This window comes from Vipera ursinii, assembly GCF_947247035.1.
Source record: "Vipera ursinii genome assembly, chromosome: 1".
In the NCBI taxonomy this organism is placed as follows: domain Eukaryota; kingdom Metazoa; phylum Chordata; class Lepidosauria; order Squamata; family Viperidae; genus Vipera; species Vipera ursinii.
In genome coordinates, this window is record NC_139512.1 from 143,895,721 (window position 1) to 143,914,463 (window position 18,743).

Below are 18,743 nucleotides of genomic sequence, written 5' to 3' on the forward strand. Positions count from 1 at the left end.
ATTGTTCCTAATTCCAGTTACATTGGGGAACTTCTTGTTGAATGATGGGAAACATATTGTGCATGTTTAAAGACACCCTTTGTATTGCTGTGTCTTTTTTGCTGTAGTCCTGAGTCCTACAGCAGAAGGAACTATTTAATATGGTAAAGCCCTGATGTATATTGATCCAGTCTTAGGACAATGAACATTTTCTTCTGGTGGAACATCCTGTACCTTTTGATGCATGCATAATGTAAAGGAACATAGAGATGAGATCTTTTCCCAAGAGCGTTAAAAAAAGTACTTGTGGAGTCAGCCTTTGCTATAATTGCCACCCACAATATATGCAATATAGCTCCAAATAATCTCCATAGACTATACATGTCCTTCCTTGCTCATTGACAGGCAAAAGTCTTGAGTTCTTAGTGTGCCTTTTCCCCCTCTTCCTTGTAGTGAGACACTGTGAATTTTATAAGAGGAATATATACTTAATGCTGCATTTAGCTTGCGTATTGTTGGATGCCGCCCAGAGTTGCTTTTGGTGAGATGGGCTGTTATAAAAATTTGATAGATAAATAAATAAAATGTATGGTTTGAACTCTTACCAAGTCAATCCTATTAAGATTTGCAATCTCCTTTAAAAATAATAATTTCACCAGTTATTCTTTTCTGAAGCTTTAATTTTATCTCATAATTCTTTTCTGCTACCTATACACCACTGAAGCTATTATTTTAAAAGGAGACAAAGCTTTGGCAATGTTACAGATAATTTATTAAATCCTTTATATAGCCAACTAGGATAATGCTTTTTTTTTTTTTAAAAAAAAGCCTCCCATTTCAATTTTACCCTTAATCAAATTCAGATCAAAATGTAATGAGTATATCCAATCTTAGTTGGATCATATGCCAGAATATATTATGATATAAATCTGCTGTTTGCGATTAGATCAGCTCCTGTCTTTCACAAAGGAACCAGTGAAGGGTTATTGGTAGTGAATTCAATCCTTTTCTTGTCCCTACTTTATTTATTTAAAACACTTATATAGCCACCAATCTTTATATATGTTGTCTCTAATTATGCTAAAAATATGAATCCTGGGTATATTCATGCTAGGAATAGAAAGTAATCGAACTCCAGGATAAATGTAAAAAAGTGACTGTTTAATAAGCTAAGCTTTCGTCGGGCCACTGCCAACGTCATCAGAGTAAAATGCCAGGGTGTGAAAGTCTGCTTATAAAGCCGGCCGTTTCAGCGCTCTGCTCATCGAGTGTGTCACTGGTCTACCGGCCCCGGTCGATCGTATTTCTTCTAATTGCCTCGCCTCAGTCTGTTTGTTTTTGGATTTGAACATCTTTGCCTCTCTCGTCGTTGCCTCCCCTGCCTGCTTTAGCCATGTCCGGATGTATGTTGTTGCCAAGTCATCCTCTAGTTCCTCTTGTCCTATAGCCAGGGCTTTTTTTTTCATAGAATGCTCAGAACGGAGTTCCGGCACCTTTTTTGGATGGAACCTTGTAGGGTAGGCAAGACGGGTTGTATGACATGTGTGAGTTCCGGCACCTTTTTCTTTTACAAAAAAAAGCACTGCCTATAGCCATCCTCTGAATCCAAAAACACGCAGACTGAGGCGAGGCAATTAGAAGAAATATGATCGACCAGGGCCAGTAGACCAGTGACAAGCTCGATGAGCAGAGCGCTGAAATGGCGGCTTTATAAGCAGACTTTCACACCCTGGTGTTTTACTCTGATGACGTCGGCAGTGGCCTGACAAATATTTAGCTTATTAAACAGTCATTTTTTACATTTATCATGGAGTTCGATTACTTTGTATTCCTAGCGCACATACACACACACAAACACGTATGTATGTATGTGTATATGTACGTGTGTGTGTATAATTAATGATATAATTAATAATTATATTATTAATATATAGCTAGATATGATATATAATTATATCTAGCTATGTCCAAAGGACACCAAACTTTCCAAAGTTACTGGAAACAGTACTGTGATTAATCAGCCTGGATAGTGGCTTTTAGTTGTTACAGCCTTAATATTTTAATGTCCATAACAGCAGAAGAAAAGAGATTGAAAGTAGGACATAAGGTGATGCCTCTTCTATTCTGGCCCATTAAAGAAACATTTTGGTCTATGGAGATGGCATATCCTAATGCCCAGAAGCAATCAAAAAAAACTTTTCCTCAATGTTTTCTCTTAGTTTGAGTGAAACTGCTGAGTAAATATATCCCCTATGTTTTCAAAGAACTTTAACAATCTATTCTCTTCTTTTTCAAATGAATTTGTAATATTGGCATGCTTTCATATTTAGGTTTCCTACTTTGAGATTTACCTGGACAAAATAAGAGATTTATTGGATGGTAAGTAAAGCAGTATTTTATTATTTTAATGCATCTATTAATAGTTATCTGTGGTAGTTTATTTTGTTTATTTTGTTTTGTTTTCTAAAATCTGTCCTTAGCCCTGTGTTAAATCTGTCCCTTCTCACAAAAATTGCCGTTTCTCCCATATTGAACATTTTAGGATTGTTTTAATCACTAAACTCTGGAGACCCTCTTTAAAATGGGCTGTCAGAATTCAGAAAACAGGGTTGCTTGGATGCTTGTGCCTTTCATTGGGATCATCAGAAACTATTACTGAAAAAGAAAGAATTCTTAAAAAAAAGAATTAGAGATAGATGACATTTGTATCTAGAATTAATATCCAATCCTTAATATTACAATTAATATAAAATTACATGTATGATGTATTCATATCCTCAACCAACTAACATCCCATGAGTTTCCCTATACATTTGTTCCTTAAACAAAACGCAGATCACGAATCCTTGTCCTTGTCCATAATTCTTCTTCTATAGATGTACGATGACTTCCCGCCCCACATACATACATATCTCAATGACTTGGCTAAAAAAAGAACAACCTGTGATAGAGATCTATTACATATCCCAAATTTTGCCCATTGTCACCTCTTGAATCTCTCATTAGGAGTTCTGTGCTAAGTGCATGTAATCTAATTCTCCTAAGATTCTACCTTCCCCCTTTAATGTTAAGGAGAATATTATAAGCATAAATAGCATGCTTTCCCTTGTCAAATGCAGGTTTTCACTTCCATATCTTTCTCGTTCTTTTGCAGGAGTCATTGTCAAGGATATATTTCTCATCCACAGTGTCTTTCATTCTGGCATTCTCCCAGTCTCCTTTTCATATTTGTCTTTAGTGTAATTCCACAGACTTTTGCAATGCTCTATAATGTAATTAATTCTATTCTACTTGAAGCAGTTTCCATATCCCCTCTTTTTTCTAAAAACTTTCTGTTCCTTATGTCAGTCTACTTTTGTTTCCCTTTCTGTCCACTTTCCCTAGGATCACTCACAGTGCTACCAAAATGTCTCAAACTAAGAATGTGTGCTCAACTTGTAGTTTCACTAATTCTCTCAATCATTCATCATAATCAACAAAAATGATATCTGTCTATCTAAAGTATCTATCTCTATCTGTCTGTGTCTGTCTATCTATCTATCTATCTATCTATCTATCTATCTATCTATCTATCTATCTATCTACCTACTGATCTACGTACCTACCTAATCTATCATGTTTCTATCCTTCATATACATATAGACTTACATTTAAATTGTGTATTTGAAAGAGCTAAGCCATTTTAAGTAGATAGTCCTCAATAATCCTGATCTCCAAACGGTCCAATAATGTGCTGTCTTACTTCATTCTCACCCATCCAGTCATGTGATCGAGCAGAATAACTTTTTCCTATTGACCATTTTTATTCAGAGTGTAGTATTGTTTTCCTGCGCATTCATATTTGCTTTTTCCATTATAATTTCCTGGAGTTTTACATGCATTTATTTACTTATTTTTTTATTTACATCTCGCTGCAATCTATCAATCTTAGCAGCTTCCATAGAATATAATAAAGCAAAAAAAAAAAACAATCTATGGTTCGACAAGAGACAGCCTAGACATCAAAGAATAGTGTTCCTGTTGCCTGCCAGAAAGCTGTGAAATTCCCCAAGTGCCTTTTAGAAACCATTTGCAACCATGAGAACAAATAAAAATACAACAAATAACTAAAAAAAGCAAAGCCCACACATGATTGGGAGATCCATCTGGATAAACACTTTGGCGATGGGGAAATATCCCAGTCCATGGATTTCTATTGGCATCCATAGTGGATGTCAACATTTCTTATGTTCTGTCACATATTTTAGCCTTTTAGCCTTTTCATTCATAATTAAACTTACATCGTCACTTCTGTGTTTTATCCAGTCCACATCACAAGATCAGATTAGCTTTGTACAAAGCTATTCTCTCCCTCCACTTTCTCTTAATTCTACAATTTTATATCTTATCATTCATTTCCTTCAATATATTTTTAACAGACACTCCCTTTAACAAACATCCATGCATATATTTACTCTCTTTCTTCCATACATTTTTGCAGATTGAGTAGTTTACAATACATCAGATAGTCTGAATATCAGGGTAATTGTCTGTTCCAGTGGAGGGAGATGATCAGTTATCAAGCTTGGTTATGAAGTCCTTGTTAAGAAGACCCCCTCCAAATTGTAATCTTCCATATCTGCTACTTGTCCCCTGATGGATCAATAGATGTTGACCTCTGCCACCCTGCTTGGCTTTGGTCAATTAAGATTTTCACATAACACTTTTTTGTAAGATAGAGAATATGTAGACTAAGTTGCCAACCTTAATGAAATCCTTACCATGTGCTATATTCCTATTTAATGATAAGTTAGTTTTGGGCTATTATGTCAGAAATGTTCAGCTAGATTCCAGTTTTGCAGTTTTGCAGTGGAAACTATGATCTTTAATCTAAAAAAAATCTCTTTTCTATATATTGCTACTTTATTATTGAGAGTGATCTCCATAATTGTTTTGCTTTAAATGGATTACTTTCAGAAGCATTTTACAGCTTTATATAATTATCAGCCAGGAGTTGTGGCAGCCATTTAAAAGGAATGCAATGGCATAGTTAATTTGTTTTTCCCCCTATTTTAAATCCCAGTTCTTTGTTCAAGAAGATTCCTAATCTCATATGAATAGCAAAGTGCTGTGTTCTTTCAATTTCCAGTTTTGCATTCTGTTTTATGGATTTTTTTTTAAAAATGATTGTTTCCCAGGACATCCATTTGGAAAAGCTTGACTTAACTATTTTCTAGAAATCATTATTTCATCCATATTTTCTATTTGCCTGATGTAGCAAGCCTTGGTTTAACATACTGGCAGATTTCTCAGAGGGCAGACATACAAGTGATGATATTTGCGCTGAGAATGAAACATCTGAATAGGATCTAATAGGCACTTAATACAAAAAAAAGACCACAACATTATTTTTGTTTGCACTGTGCCTGGAATTCCTGTAACCCTATCTATAGTATCCTGGCATCATTCCAATCAATAGTGGAACTGGTCTGTATCTTGTTTTTGCCTTATATGTGATATGCAATTCTGTATGCATCATAACAAATAAAGCTTATGGCCGTTTGACACTTACCTTAATTTGTTTGTATTTCATGTTTCTGAGCCTTTCCATGTTCCTTAATGTGAATATGCAAAATATTACTTATTAAATCATTCCAGTTGTTATTTTGTACCTAAAGCAGCTAATAGGGTAAAGCCCATTTGGTTTGAAATATGCAAATCCTAGATGAAAACACTTATTGGTGATTTCTTATGTGGAACTGTTTGAACTATAATACATTCAGATTTTCTTGCCAGTCATCCAATTTATATGCATCATTAAGTGATGGTCCTTTATGTTTCTTACAGTTTCAAAAACAAATCTTGCAGTACATGAAGACAAGAACAGAGTCCCATATGTCAAGGTAAAAGCACTTCTACCCATAAAAGGAAAAAAAAAACCATTTCAAATGCACTTTGAATTAGTTTGTGATCACATTTACTTTCTTTTTAAAATACGTGTGTCATCTTTCTGCAAATACAACCAAGGTGACTTAACACTAAGAACTCAAGGTAGCCATTGAAACAAATAGTAAAATATGCTCAGGGTTGAATAGATTAAGAAATCCTAAATAAGAGAAGCCAAAGCCATAACATGAATAATTCCATAATAAAATTGCCAAAACAGTAGTTGCAGTATTATACAAAATAATGTAAATGGAAAAGCATAGTAATTAAGTTTAGGGATGTCTGTCTCTTAAAGGTTAAGTATAATTTTTTACTAGTAGAATATTTCTGTTTCTCTGAATGTCTCTAACAATGCATCAATACGTCATACTGATTCCGGATGAAGGGAAAGAGTAGTTTGTTTTTAATCAACTGGAAAATCTATACTTTAATTTTGTTAACCTCCTAACACCTCACAAAAGCATGCTAGATTTTCAAGGTCTTATTAGCTAGATTAATGTAAAGGGAAAAGGGTGTTAGGCTATAGAATCCTTGGAATTACTTATTTTATTTTAGCATCCCATTTATCGATAAGTTTGTTAGAGCAAGGATTATTTGATCTTCTTGCTGTTACTTTCTACCCTGGGATGGGAGGAAAGGAGAGATATTACAGCCCTGTAATATTTTGCAAACTACAAACTTCCTTCCTAGGTGCCATTATTCCTTTTGTATAAAAAGTTGTTTGTCTGAAGTATTAATGGACTATGAACAAGTACTCTGTATTGTAGCTTCAAAGGTCTTCGTTTTGATGAAATCTTCAAATGAAGTACTTTCTTGAAACTGCCTCCTAAGCAACATGGTTCCTTTGCAATATTTCTTCAGTGCATACCTTACTGAATTTCTACAGCAGTTTTTTTTAGCCTCTGTATACAGTTTATTGAATTTCTACAAAAATCCTTTGTCATTATTTCTTCGTGAGTCTGCTTTGTAGACCCCTGCAGAGCTCATGCTTGGAAAAAAAAGCTGAGGAAAATGTTTTTATCCTTCTACCAAGAGGAATCCCAGGTTAGTCACCTCTGGTAGGGTTTATCCCACTGCACGCACTGGAGGTGGCCAACCCAACACCCCAGAGTATCTCCATGTTGAACTATTTCCAAGGGTTAGCAAGCAGTTGAAAAAAGACAGTGATGTGATATGACTTGTTCTTTTGTGCTTCTGACATTCTCTCCTTTGTTGACCAGTGGATAAAAGAGGCCAGCAGTGCAGAAAAACTCCTTTCACACTGCTGGGCTCTCGCAATAACTCACTAGTACCGTAGGTCAGTGGTTGTGAAAAGTCATCAGTGTGGAAAAGCTACTTTCATGCCAGTCACCTTCTCCTGATTCTAAAGCCACCCAGCCCTAAGCCCTTCAGCCTGTTGAGTTCTTCGATGAAGCAAATCAGTTTGCTTTAATTGTTTCATCAAAATTATTACTTAAGTGTTACTGGACATAATTAAGGGTTTTTTCTTTATTTTATTTTTTCCAGCATGTCGCCAAATGTTCTTTGAGATTAATTTTTCAGGATCCGTAGTGCCCTTTATCTTAGAGCATTTTCTGAAACAAAAAGTATTTTTTAAATTAAAACAATTCTATTGGAAGTTAAACTGATAGAATCGTATCAAAAGATTATTGAGTTAGTTTAGTCTGGCATGGCATTCAATAATAATTCATCCATTGTACAGTGAGGTTTGTAAAGTAAAGTGCTTAGCAGGATTATTTGAATTGCCAATAAATAAGAAGAATCTGAACTGCCTACTTAGGGAAGCTGCAATAGGTCCTTCTTTTTATTCTTTACCTAATTCATGTTTACCTGTTTGTACATAATCTCATATTTGACAGATAATTAAGAGCAGATAACCTGAAATAGCAACTTGTCTCCCAAGTCATAAAGTATTTTAATGTCAAACTGTCCCCATCTATACTCTTGAGACAGAGTTTGATATGTAAAATCATACTCCAAAACCTATGGTGTCTTATTTAGCAACGTTTCTATCATTCTTGAGAAATTTGCCTATCTGTCATGAAGAAGGATTCCATCACACAAGCTCCCCCCATTTCCTAACCCTTCCCACACCTCCTTGGCATCCTCATGCACCCTCCCCAACCTGCACCACACCTCTCAAGCACTCTTGCACTATCCCCAACATGTCCAAATTATCAGTGTAAGTCAAGGATTACCTATATTATTTAAAATAAATTTTATTCTTTTTAAAATAAGAGAAAAAGAGAAACAAAACACAGAGACGCACACATTATCAAAAAATATACATAACAATTACTTAAAAAGTGAAAAAAACAAACTACGTGTTTTTGCAATGATAAACAGTTACAATTGTATATATATAATTACCTAATGATCTATCTATCTATCTATCTATCTATCTATCTATCTATCTATCTATCTATCTATCTATCGATCCATTGACACTCTTGCTATAGAAGTGAAGACACTCTCCCATTGTGTTAGCAATATAGAAACCTCTAATTCTTTACATCACTCATTTCTTCACATGTGCATATAAAATTGATTTATACATAACAAATAACTTTAGAAACTAATAGTAGGTTTTTAGTTTTTTAAAAAATAACCAGTTCTGTCTGGGATATTTTGAGAAGCTGAAAAGGCTGCTGGTCCAAATGATATTGTTAACAAATGTAACTATTTCCACTAAGTTACATCTAATAGATATTTGCCTCTTAATGCAGCATATGCTACAAATTAATCCCTATCATCTATCATTTGGTCCAAATTCAGTATTCCTGCTTTCATCCAATTTTTCCAGGTCACCATCTTTCCCCCATTTTTTAAAGATCTGGCTAAGCTTAAGAGTGATTTAAAACAGATGCAACCCAAAAATATATGCTTAGATATGAAGATAGATTGCAAACCCATGAGACTGAAATTCAACCTAGTGACCTTTTGGATAAATGAACTCCTTTTTTTAGAATTATAGTTGTGGAGGAAAAAATCTACATGTGAATGGTATTGAAAACCCCCCAAGTTAGTCCAACCTGGATGCATTTATGGAGGGAGTACCTGTATTTGCTTTTGACTAAATGCGTTTGCTGAGATATTTTCTTCATTTTTCTTCCATAATATTCTCATCAAAATTGTGTAGATAATAGTTCCTTTATCCAAAACTTTTTTTTGTTTTTTTAATAGTCTCATTTTGTTAATCATTCCTTTGAAATTAATTAGTACCATTAATGCAGGCATGTCAAACTCGCAACGTCACGTGATGTTGTGCGACGTATCGCAACTTTTTTCCCATTGCCGGCAATGGGATGGACGTGGTTTCGGCATGATACATCCGACCTGCGGGCCGGCAGTTTGAATTGCCTGCATTATTGCATAATGAATATAATGCAAATCATAGGATTTCCCCCGTTTATTAGTAGGATAAGCTTCAACATATGTTAGAACCATGCATAAATACCCAAAACAAACTAGAGATGCACAGTGTGCATATAAATCGGATATAAAATATAGTTTCCCAATCACGATGAAATAGTATTCATTCTCTTGAATGGTGAGAGCCTAAAGTATGCTGTAAGATGGGTCTACAAAAGAATCCGTGGATGCAGGATTAGTTATCCACACAGCTAGGAATTGTTTATCAAGGTCCATACCCGCACGAATCTCTGTGGGCAATCATGTCAATTTTGCAGATTGGTTATAGGTTAATTCTGAGCAATGAAGATATTGGCCATATACTGTACATGGTCCTCTTATATATTTCTGCAGCTGTTTCTGAAGATTTGAGTTCTTTTTTATATAGGCTTATAAATTGAGTTTTTGAGAAGCTACAATTACTGGTTTAGGTTTGTTTCCAGTGAACATTTCACCTAAAAAAATGTTGAATTTCACATTTCTAGGGCTGCACAGAGAGATTTGTCTCTAGTCCTGAAGAAGTTATGGATGTCATTGATGAAGGGAAAACAAACCGTCATGTGGCTGTTACCAGTAAGCATTCCTACATTTCTAAGTTGGCAGTTACATTCTAAAAACATAATTTCAATTACTCTCATGCTGAAATTAACAATAATTTTACAATAGTCAAGAAAATATACGTTTTCTTCATCAAATTCATTAGCATCTTCAAGTTTTAACTCTGTAAGAGCAATTAAATAGATTACTAGTTATGTGACTTGAAAGTTTTTTTTTAAAATGATGAGTGACATTTTGAAGCTTAAGAATGTTGGTCTTTGGATTTTAAAATACTTACTGAACAAAGTGCACTGCAGATCCTTGCTTCAAGTGGAGATTTATTTATTTTTATTTATTTATTTTAATTCCATTTATATCCCGCCCTTCTCCGAAGACTCAGGGCGGTTTGCAAGCTTATCAGTAGCCTTCATTCTATGTATATGCCTGCTTATTAGGGCTTTCATACACCCCCCAAGCGGCATTATTACAAAGTCAGCTTAATTGCCCCCAACAATCTGGGTCCTCAGAGATCAGCATTTTGTTTTAAAATAAACGTTTCATGGAATGTAGCCTTTATTGCTGAGCAACCAGGAATATTAAACCTCAGTAATTGTTTTCAAGGTCAAATATTTAAAAATGTATGGCCATTATTTTCTGAACAGTTAAGTAAGCAATATTCCACAGTTGTATTGGCAAAAGCATTTCGTGCAATGATTAGTGGATGCAACTGTATAAGTGCACTTGATTATAAATCATTGTTATGTTTTACAATTTAGAATGATGATAAAACATTCTAGGTTTTTTTTGGAAGTTTTTAACAAGCATGTAAATAGAAGACCCAAAGGTAGAAATGTATAATCAAGTATTCCAGGCTTGAAGGGGTCTCCCTAATACTCGTTGGCTGGCTACTGTAAAGGATGACACTGGAATGAACATGGTGGATCTGAAGGAGGCAGTGTGAGACAGACGGGCATGTAGAGTGCTGATCCATAGAGGGACCAAAGGTTGTACATGACTGAATAAATGACAAGTTGAATCATTCCTCCCTCTGGGTACTTTGATTTGGACATAGCCTATGTGTGGGGGTGAAATGACTGTAAAATTAGATTCCCTTACTGCCATCAGGCCTCCATTATAAACCAGTTTCTCATTTCTACATCAGATCTTTGGAGGAACCAAAACAGGATTGAAGGGGAAATCTGCATCCTGGCTCTGGCTAATTAAAGAAAGGGAAAAACAAAACTTAGGGAGTTGATAGGTTAGCCATGCTGAATCAGGTGTTAGAAGACAACCAGTAAACTCCAGTAAACTGTCAAAATAAGTCAACATCAGGACAGGTAACAAAGGAAGACTAGGTTACACACACTCAGTACAAAAAGAGATATACCCTCCTGACACAATTCTAGCCTTATATTCTAGATGGACCTGGGTTCTATGCTTTAATTATGTACTCAAGTGCCTGTCTGAATTTGAAAACAATAAAAACAACTTATTTTTAACTGTGCTGGAGTTATTCTCATTCAGGAGTCTAACAACTTCATAAACAGCCACCCCCGCCAAACATGTCCTCTTCTTGCCCTAAACACAACAGGCTACTTCAGTTCTTCCACTATATAGGTTGTCCTTGACGTCTGACCACAGTTGGGATCAGAATATCCATTGCTAAGCAAAGTAGTTATTAGGAGATTTGTCCCTGATTTTATGACCTTTTTTGCCACATTTGTTCAGCAAACTTGTTAAGTGAATCATGTGGTCTTTAAGTGAATCCAACTTGGCTTTGTTGGAAGCCAGTTGGGAAGGTTACAAATGGTGATCACATGACCCTGTGAGGCTGCAACTGGCATAAATGCATGCCAGTTGCCATGTGCCTAAATTTCGAACATGTGACTAGGGCAGGGATAGGCAACCTTGGCTCTTTTATGACTCGTGGACTTCAACTCCCAGAATTCCTGAGCCAGTCTGCTCAGGAATTCTGGGAGTTGAAGTCCACGAGTCATAAAAGAGCCAAGGTTGCCTACCCCTGGACTATAGGGGGATATTGTGATGGTTGTTAAGTGTGAGGACCAGTTGTAACTCACTTTTTTCCAGTGCCATTGTAACTTCAAAAATGAATGGCTGTAAGTTGAGAACCACCTCTACTTGGATTTTCAAAAGGCTTTTCACAACGTCTCTTAATATAGTGAGCAAGCTGTCCCCGATTATAAGGATAGGTGATTTAATGCAGAGGTCCCCAACCTTGGGACTGTGGCTCAATACCAGGCCGCAGGCTGTTCAAGACCGGGCCGCAGGAGAAATGGGCAAGTGCAGTTACGTGAAGCTCCACTTGTGCGAGCAGAGGGTGCTTGCACTCACACGGAAGCTCCATTCAGAAATGAATTCTGAAGAACTGCAATGACAGATAAGGGCCAACTTTAGTCTTCGCTGATAAAAACAAGGAAATCAAATAAGGATGATGGTTTAATGGAATTTAGAAGAGAAAGATTAAAAAAAACTCAAAAGAGCATGATTAGCTTATTGCATTTTCTCTTCATAGACATGAATGAACACAGTTCTAGAAGTCACAGTATCTTCCTAATTAATATCAAACAAGAAAATGTGGAAACTGAAAAAAAACTCAGCGGGAAGCTTTATCTAGTAGATCTTGCTGGGAGTGAAAAGGTAATGATCCTGTTACTGCTACACATAAAATTCTTGACTACAAGGTAGGACCTTTTGAAATTCATGACTCATAAATTACACTTGAAATGTATAAAGGCTTTAGATTGTATTTATTTCCTTATATTTCCTATTTGTAAAGCTTCCATCTCTATCTGGGAGGGGCTAGATGATTGCCTGAGAAGCAAATAGATAGCCTTGGATATAATACGTGCCAATTCAAAACACTGCTTCATTGTGTTTAGCCACTCCTAAATATCTATTATCCTAAATAAATGAGGTAACATCTAGCAAAAAGGTGACAGCTCAAACTTCAGCTATTTCTGCAAAATTATTTGGTAAAATCTTTTCTGTTAGGATAACTGAAACATATCTTTCAATTGCGGTTTCAAATTTATTTTTTAAAATGATTTCTGTTTCTGAATGTTTCTGAACAATGTCACCTCCAGATGTGTTAGATGATCTTTAAAATATAAAGGCCATTATTTTCTTTCTTGTTTAGGCGTTGTTATTCTTTGCTTTTTTTACTTTTTTCCTTAGATCCACTTGTCTAGTAAATTTTTTTAGTTGGCACATCAGGGTATTTGTGTGCATATCCTACTATTTATTTAACTCCAAATCCTCCTGAAAAGAGATGGACATATTTTACACAGGCTTTTCAGTTTTATCTTCAGATATATGAAGTTATTATTGGTTACTATTGTACACAGTGAAATTTCAGTTTAACTGAGTTGACATAATTTACATTTTACTTAATTTGCTTTATTCATATTATTTGCAAATTATGTAAATTGGTGCAGTAGATTTACATGAGATGAAAACAGTTACATATTTAAAATAATATAAACTGTTGCAAATAACATATGTTACATTAATTGCCCAAACTACTTCAGAAACAATGGACACATTTGGGAATAAACCCTGAAACAAGATTTGCTGAATGGAGGTCTGGAAAATTGAGGTTTTATTGTAAAAATATGAGAATGATCTGAGAATGCAAGCCAGTGTTTAGCTATAGTCAGATAGATTTGGCCTTCTAAGCTGATTTTACGGATATTGGAAATATAAGTGAAATTCATGAATGTGAGTGAAATGTAGTTAGCTTAATGCTGTTTTGGATGAACTGAAAGTATTGTAGATATTTCTGATGTAATGGACAGTGTTATGCATTTCTTCTAAATGTAATCACCATCATTGTTTTTTCCTGTCTTTTGAGAATATGAGCTCAGTTTACTTGGAATAACGTGTTTTCTTTTTCTGATAGGTCAGCAAAACTGGAGCTGAGGGATCTGTTCTTGATGAAGCCAAAAATATTAACAAGTCTTTGTCTGCACTGGGTAATGTGATTTCGGCATTGGCAGAAGGAACTGTAAGTTTCCTTCCTTCCTTCCTTCCTTCCTTCCTTCCTTCCTTCCTTCCTCCCTCCCTCCCTCCCTCCCTCCCTCCCTCCCTCCCTCCCTCTTGCAATTTAATCTTAAAATAGATAGAAGCAATAATCAGCATATTATCCAACAGCAAATGGCTGAGCATTGCCTGTGATGAAAGTATATTGGATCCCATTGATAAATACATTCATGCATAACTATTTACTTCTCAAATGCAGGTATTTTCATCGTATTGTTACAGTTGATGCCACTAGGATCGCTAGTCTAAGCAAATGGCTTGTGTGGAATTATTTGTGCGTGGGTTGTGGTGTATGTAGACACCCATCAGGTTGTACAAATAAAACATTTGAACAAACAGAAGATGCAGCTGAACGGAGATGAAAGCATGGGGAGAAAAAACAGAAAACACAAGAGGCCCTTTTTCCCCTCAACCAAAATAATGAATGAAAATAATATTGAGCAATTAAAATATTTATGTGTTTTTAAAATTATGTACCAATTGAAAATACCCTGAAAATATATCACACCTACACTCCCACGTATATATACCAAGATACATAATTTATATTTTGGACGGTGTTTACGTACAGAAATCCAAATCATAGTATGGCTAGTTATATATTATTGTGTAAAAGTAAAACGTTGGGGCTGTAATGTTATTAATCTTCTACTGTGCTAAAAAGAATCAGAAGTCAATGACTTTTTTCCCCCTTTCCCTACTTCTACCTTATACTTTTTTCTTTTCCTCCTTTCTTCCCCTAGTTTCCCATTATTTTCATTTTGTTTGTATTTTATATTGCGATGAACCAATAAAAGATTTTTTTTTTAAAAAGAAATCCAAATTACAGCATTGCCAACAAATCTCAGCAACAACCTCTGGGCGTTTGTGTGTGTTTGTTTGTGTATGCATGTGTGTTTCAACGTCTTTATCTTTCTTAATTAGAAAACACACGTCCCATATCGAGACAGCAAAATGACCCGAATTCTCCAAGACTCCTTAGGTGGTAACTGTAGAACCACCATTGTCATCTGTTGTTCCCCATCCATTTTCAATGAAGCTGAAACCAAGTCTACTCTAATGTTTGGACAAAGGTGAGCAAGCATATCAGTCTTTTTTTAATGCCTTTTATTACTGACCTTTACTTTATCAAAACAGGTTAAAAATCAAAGTAACTGAAACAGATTTTAAATATTTATTTTATTTATTTTTATTTTCATTCCATTTATATCCCGCCCTTCTCCGAAGACTCAGGGCGGCTTACAAGCTTAGCAGTAGCCTTCATTCTATGTATATGCCTGCTTATTAGGGCTTTCACACAGACCCCAAGCGGCATTATTACAAAGTCAGCTTAATTGCCCCCAACAGTCTGGGTCCTTATTTTACTTACCTCGGAAGGATGGAAGGCTGAGTCAACCTTGAGCCTGGTGGGATGCGAACCTGCACTAATTGCAGGCAGCTGGTGTTACTTAAGGAGGCATTAGCCCACTGCTCCACCAAGGCTCTATAAACTTGAATAGAAAGATGCCATGCATTGTATGAATACAAATACAAAGGAACTGTGTTTTAGACTTTAAGAAAGAAAATCAAATCAGCATACACAGAGAAAGAGAGACAAACACTCGTCTATTCTATTTCTTTTGAAAAAGACAATAATGTAATATCTAATTGCTATTTAGCGTGCTGTATTATTTAGTAAAATATGCTGTGAAATATGAAAGAGGGTTGCACAAAGATTTCACAGCAGAAATTACATTCGCCAATTAAAGCTGAATATAAAAATATTGAAGGGCCTGAAAAATTCCACCAGCAAGCAGCAATGACATTCTGATAGTTCTGAGAAAGTGGTCAAGAAAAAAAATTGTGCATGCAGCAAAAGAATTTCCATTGTGATTTAATTTTATGCATCAATGCTTTGCTGGCTCAGGGTCTGATGGGACTGTATTGATTTTTTAGCAATTATGTTGATGTGAGTAGCTATTTCTGCCATAAATTAGATAGGTGAGTATCACCAACATTTTCTAAAACCTGTAAGAATATGCAGACTTCTAATTTTCCAGCCAGCATCAAACCACAATAGCACTGTTAGAACTTAGTTAAATTTCTTTCAGTGGCTTTGGTGGCACAGAGAGTTAGACCAGTGACCGGCAGTGACCAGGGGGGCCTTCGCACAGGTTCACCTAGTGCGCCAGTTGCGTCCCTTTTTGGACCGAGATGCCCTATGCACGGTTACCCATGCCCTCGTCACTTCTTGCCTGGATTACTGCAATGCTTTTTACATGGGGCTGCCATTAAAGAGCACCCGGAGGCTTCAACTGGTGCAAAATGTGGCCGCGCAGGTGCTTATGGGAGTATCTCGGTACTCACATGTTACACCACTCCTGTGTGAGCTGCATTGGCTTTCGGTTACCCTCTGGGTGTGATTCAAGGTGCTGGTAATAACCTTTAAAGCCCTACATGGCTTAGGCCCGGGGTACTTGCGAGACCACCTGCTGCCATTGTCAACCTCCCATCGCCTGGTTCGCTCCCACAGAGTCGGCCTCCTCAGGGTGCCGTTGGCCAGGCAATGCCGGCTGGCGACCCCCAGGGGGAGAGCCTTCTCTGTGGGCGCGCCAACCCTCTGGAATGAACTGCCCCCGGAGCTGCGGATGGCCCCTGACCTTTGGTCCTTCCGCCGTGACCTGAAGACCTGGTTGTTCCAACAAGCGGGCCTGGATTGACTACGGTTTTTAATTAGGCTTTTTACTGGGTTAAATTGTCTTGTAATTATTGAATCTATTGTTTAATTCTTTTTTTAAATTTTTTACTCTATGTTTTTTAATTTTTATTGTTGTGAGCCGCCCTGAGTCCTCAGGGAGAAGGGCGGCATATAAATTTAATCAAATCAAATCAAATCAAATCAGATCAATGTCTTATATAAAATGGATTATAAATCCAACAAATGAAATGAAACATAGTTCTCCAATAAAATGCTACATAATTAGCATAACAGAGAAAAATGCAAACCACAATTATATTTATTTAATGATACATTAAATTGATTGAAATTGTTGCAATACATGCATTTGGAGGGATATGTATATTATCAATATGATAGTATTTAATATGAATTAAACACATATTAATTTAATTTAATACAAAAAAAGTAGAAATGGCTAGAAATGTTTAAAATTGGAAAATTAAATGGAGAAAGCATAATAGATTTGTTTGTCCTTACTCCTGGATGGATATATATGCATATGCAAATATATATATACACACAAACATGTATGTACACACACACACACACACATATACACAAAATTTGGATTGCTAACAAAAAAAATCCTTCTCCCCATATTTGGGTCGACAGGGTGCATAAAAAAAACACAAAAAACATACGGCAGACCTCAACAAACAGAGAGCAGAGTGCAGACACCAACAGTATAAACGGAATCTCTCCACCCCAGCATCTCCATCCTGACGACGTTGGCAGTTGGCTAATGAAAGCTTGATTTTTTAGCAATAAAAACTGTTTTAGTTTTTAATTCCATCCCAGTGTTTGTTTGTTAATTTTAACATGCCTGGGATTCGTATTTTTAATGTTATCAAGGAATACACCACACACACACACACACACACACACACACACACACACACACACACACACAGACACACACACACACCATATATAGCTATAACGTTTATATGTCTGCAAATACCAATGAGCAATCAATGACATGACAAATTCTGGTTAAATCATTTTAGTCCATTGCTTTGGGAGTGAAGAGATAACATAATCTATACACTAATTGTCAGGCCTCTGACACTTTTTGAAAATATGTCTTCTTTCATTCCTTGGTGCAGAAGACTGATTTGTTTATTCACCATAAAGGAATAAAGAAGACACTGATATAAGAAGAGGATCTTTTTACTGTGGGGACTTTGAAAAAAATAAGCCAAGAATCAGCAAAAAGAAAATAAGCAAATTCCCCATTCATAGATACTGCTGTGTCTCAAACGAGTTAAATTTGCCTTCTGTTTTTAGCATCTAACAGTTGCTCAATTCCGCATTTCAGTTGGAAACCTTTTGCTTGATCTGTGAAGAAGGGATATATTTAGTTTTTATTTCAGGATGCCTTGGAATTTGAATACTTTAATATAAGCTTCATTTGAGAACCAAAGAGATTAACAGCCTTTGTTCTTGCACATTCTCTGATTTGCTCTTTTTGCAATTTGCGTGTATTTGTCTTGGAATCATAGAGCGATTCCTAAGAGATCATCAAGTCCAACTCCCTACACATTGCAGGATTTATTTTACCATCCCTGATAGATGATTATCCAGTTTTTCAGCAAAGCCATACTAAATTGTAGTTACTTGACAGCAGAGAGCTGAAAATGGCCATAAATGTGGGCTGATTGCCCAATGCCCAAAGTGCAGTCACAGGAATCTGCCCCCCCCAACATAGGAACTTAAAATCTGGGTCATAAATAGCTTTTGATAGTCTATTGTAACTTCAAACAGTTTACAAGCAACCAATCATAAGTCAAGAACTATCTGTATGTTTTCCTTTAAAATTTTTATTTGATTGCCAAATCTTGAGCATTTGTGTGTGTGTGTGTGTGTGTGTGTGTGTGTGTGTGAGAGAGAGAGAGAGAGAGAGAGAGAGAGAGAGAGAGAGAGAGAGAGTGTTATGCAGTTATAGAATTCATAGTTGTTGATGTTCCTGTTTACTATAAATACGGGGGATTCCCGGCGGTGCCTCGCCCGGGACCTCTGCCCATTAAACGAATTGTTTTGGACCGTGCCTACTGTCTCCTGTCGTCCCTCAAGACACTCCACCTGGCGACGAGGATGGGATCCGGGTCTGCTT

At 36.2% G+C, this 18,743-nt stretch overlaps 1 protein-coding gene across 1 annotated transcript in view; it reads left to right on the plus strand.

Annotated features, from left to right (window-relative positions):
* KIF5C (kinesin family member 5C) overlaps positions 1-18,743 on the plus strand; it is a 103,166-nt gene that overhangs the window by 39,855 nt on the left and 44,568 nt on the right. Inside the window, exons 5-10 of the mRNA XM_083359201.1 lie at positions 2,310-2,358; positions 5,806-5,861; positions 9,801-9,888; positions 12,386-12,510; positions 13,772-13,876; positions 14,836-14,984. Coding sequence (XP_083215327.1) covers positions 2,310-2,358; positions 5,806-5,861; positions 9,801-9,888; positions 12,386-12,510; positions 13,772-13,876; positions 14,836-14,984 — 572 coding nt within the window. The remainder of the gene's footprint in view (positions 1-2,309; positions 2,359-5,805; positions 5,862-9,800; positions 9,889-12,385; positions 12,511-13,771; positions 13,877-14,835; positions 14,985-18,743) is intronic.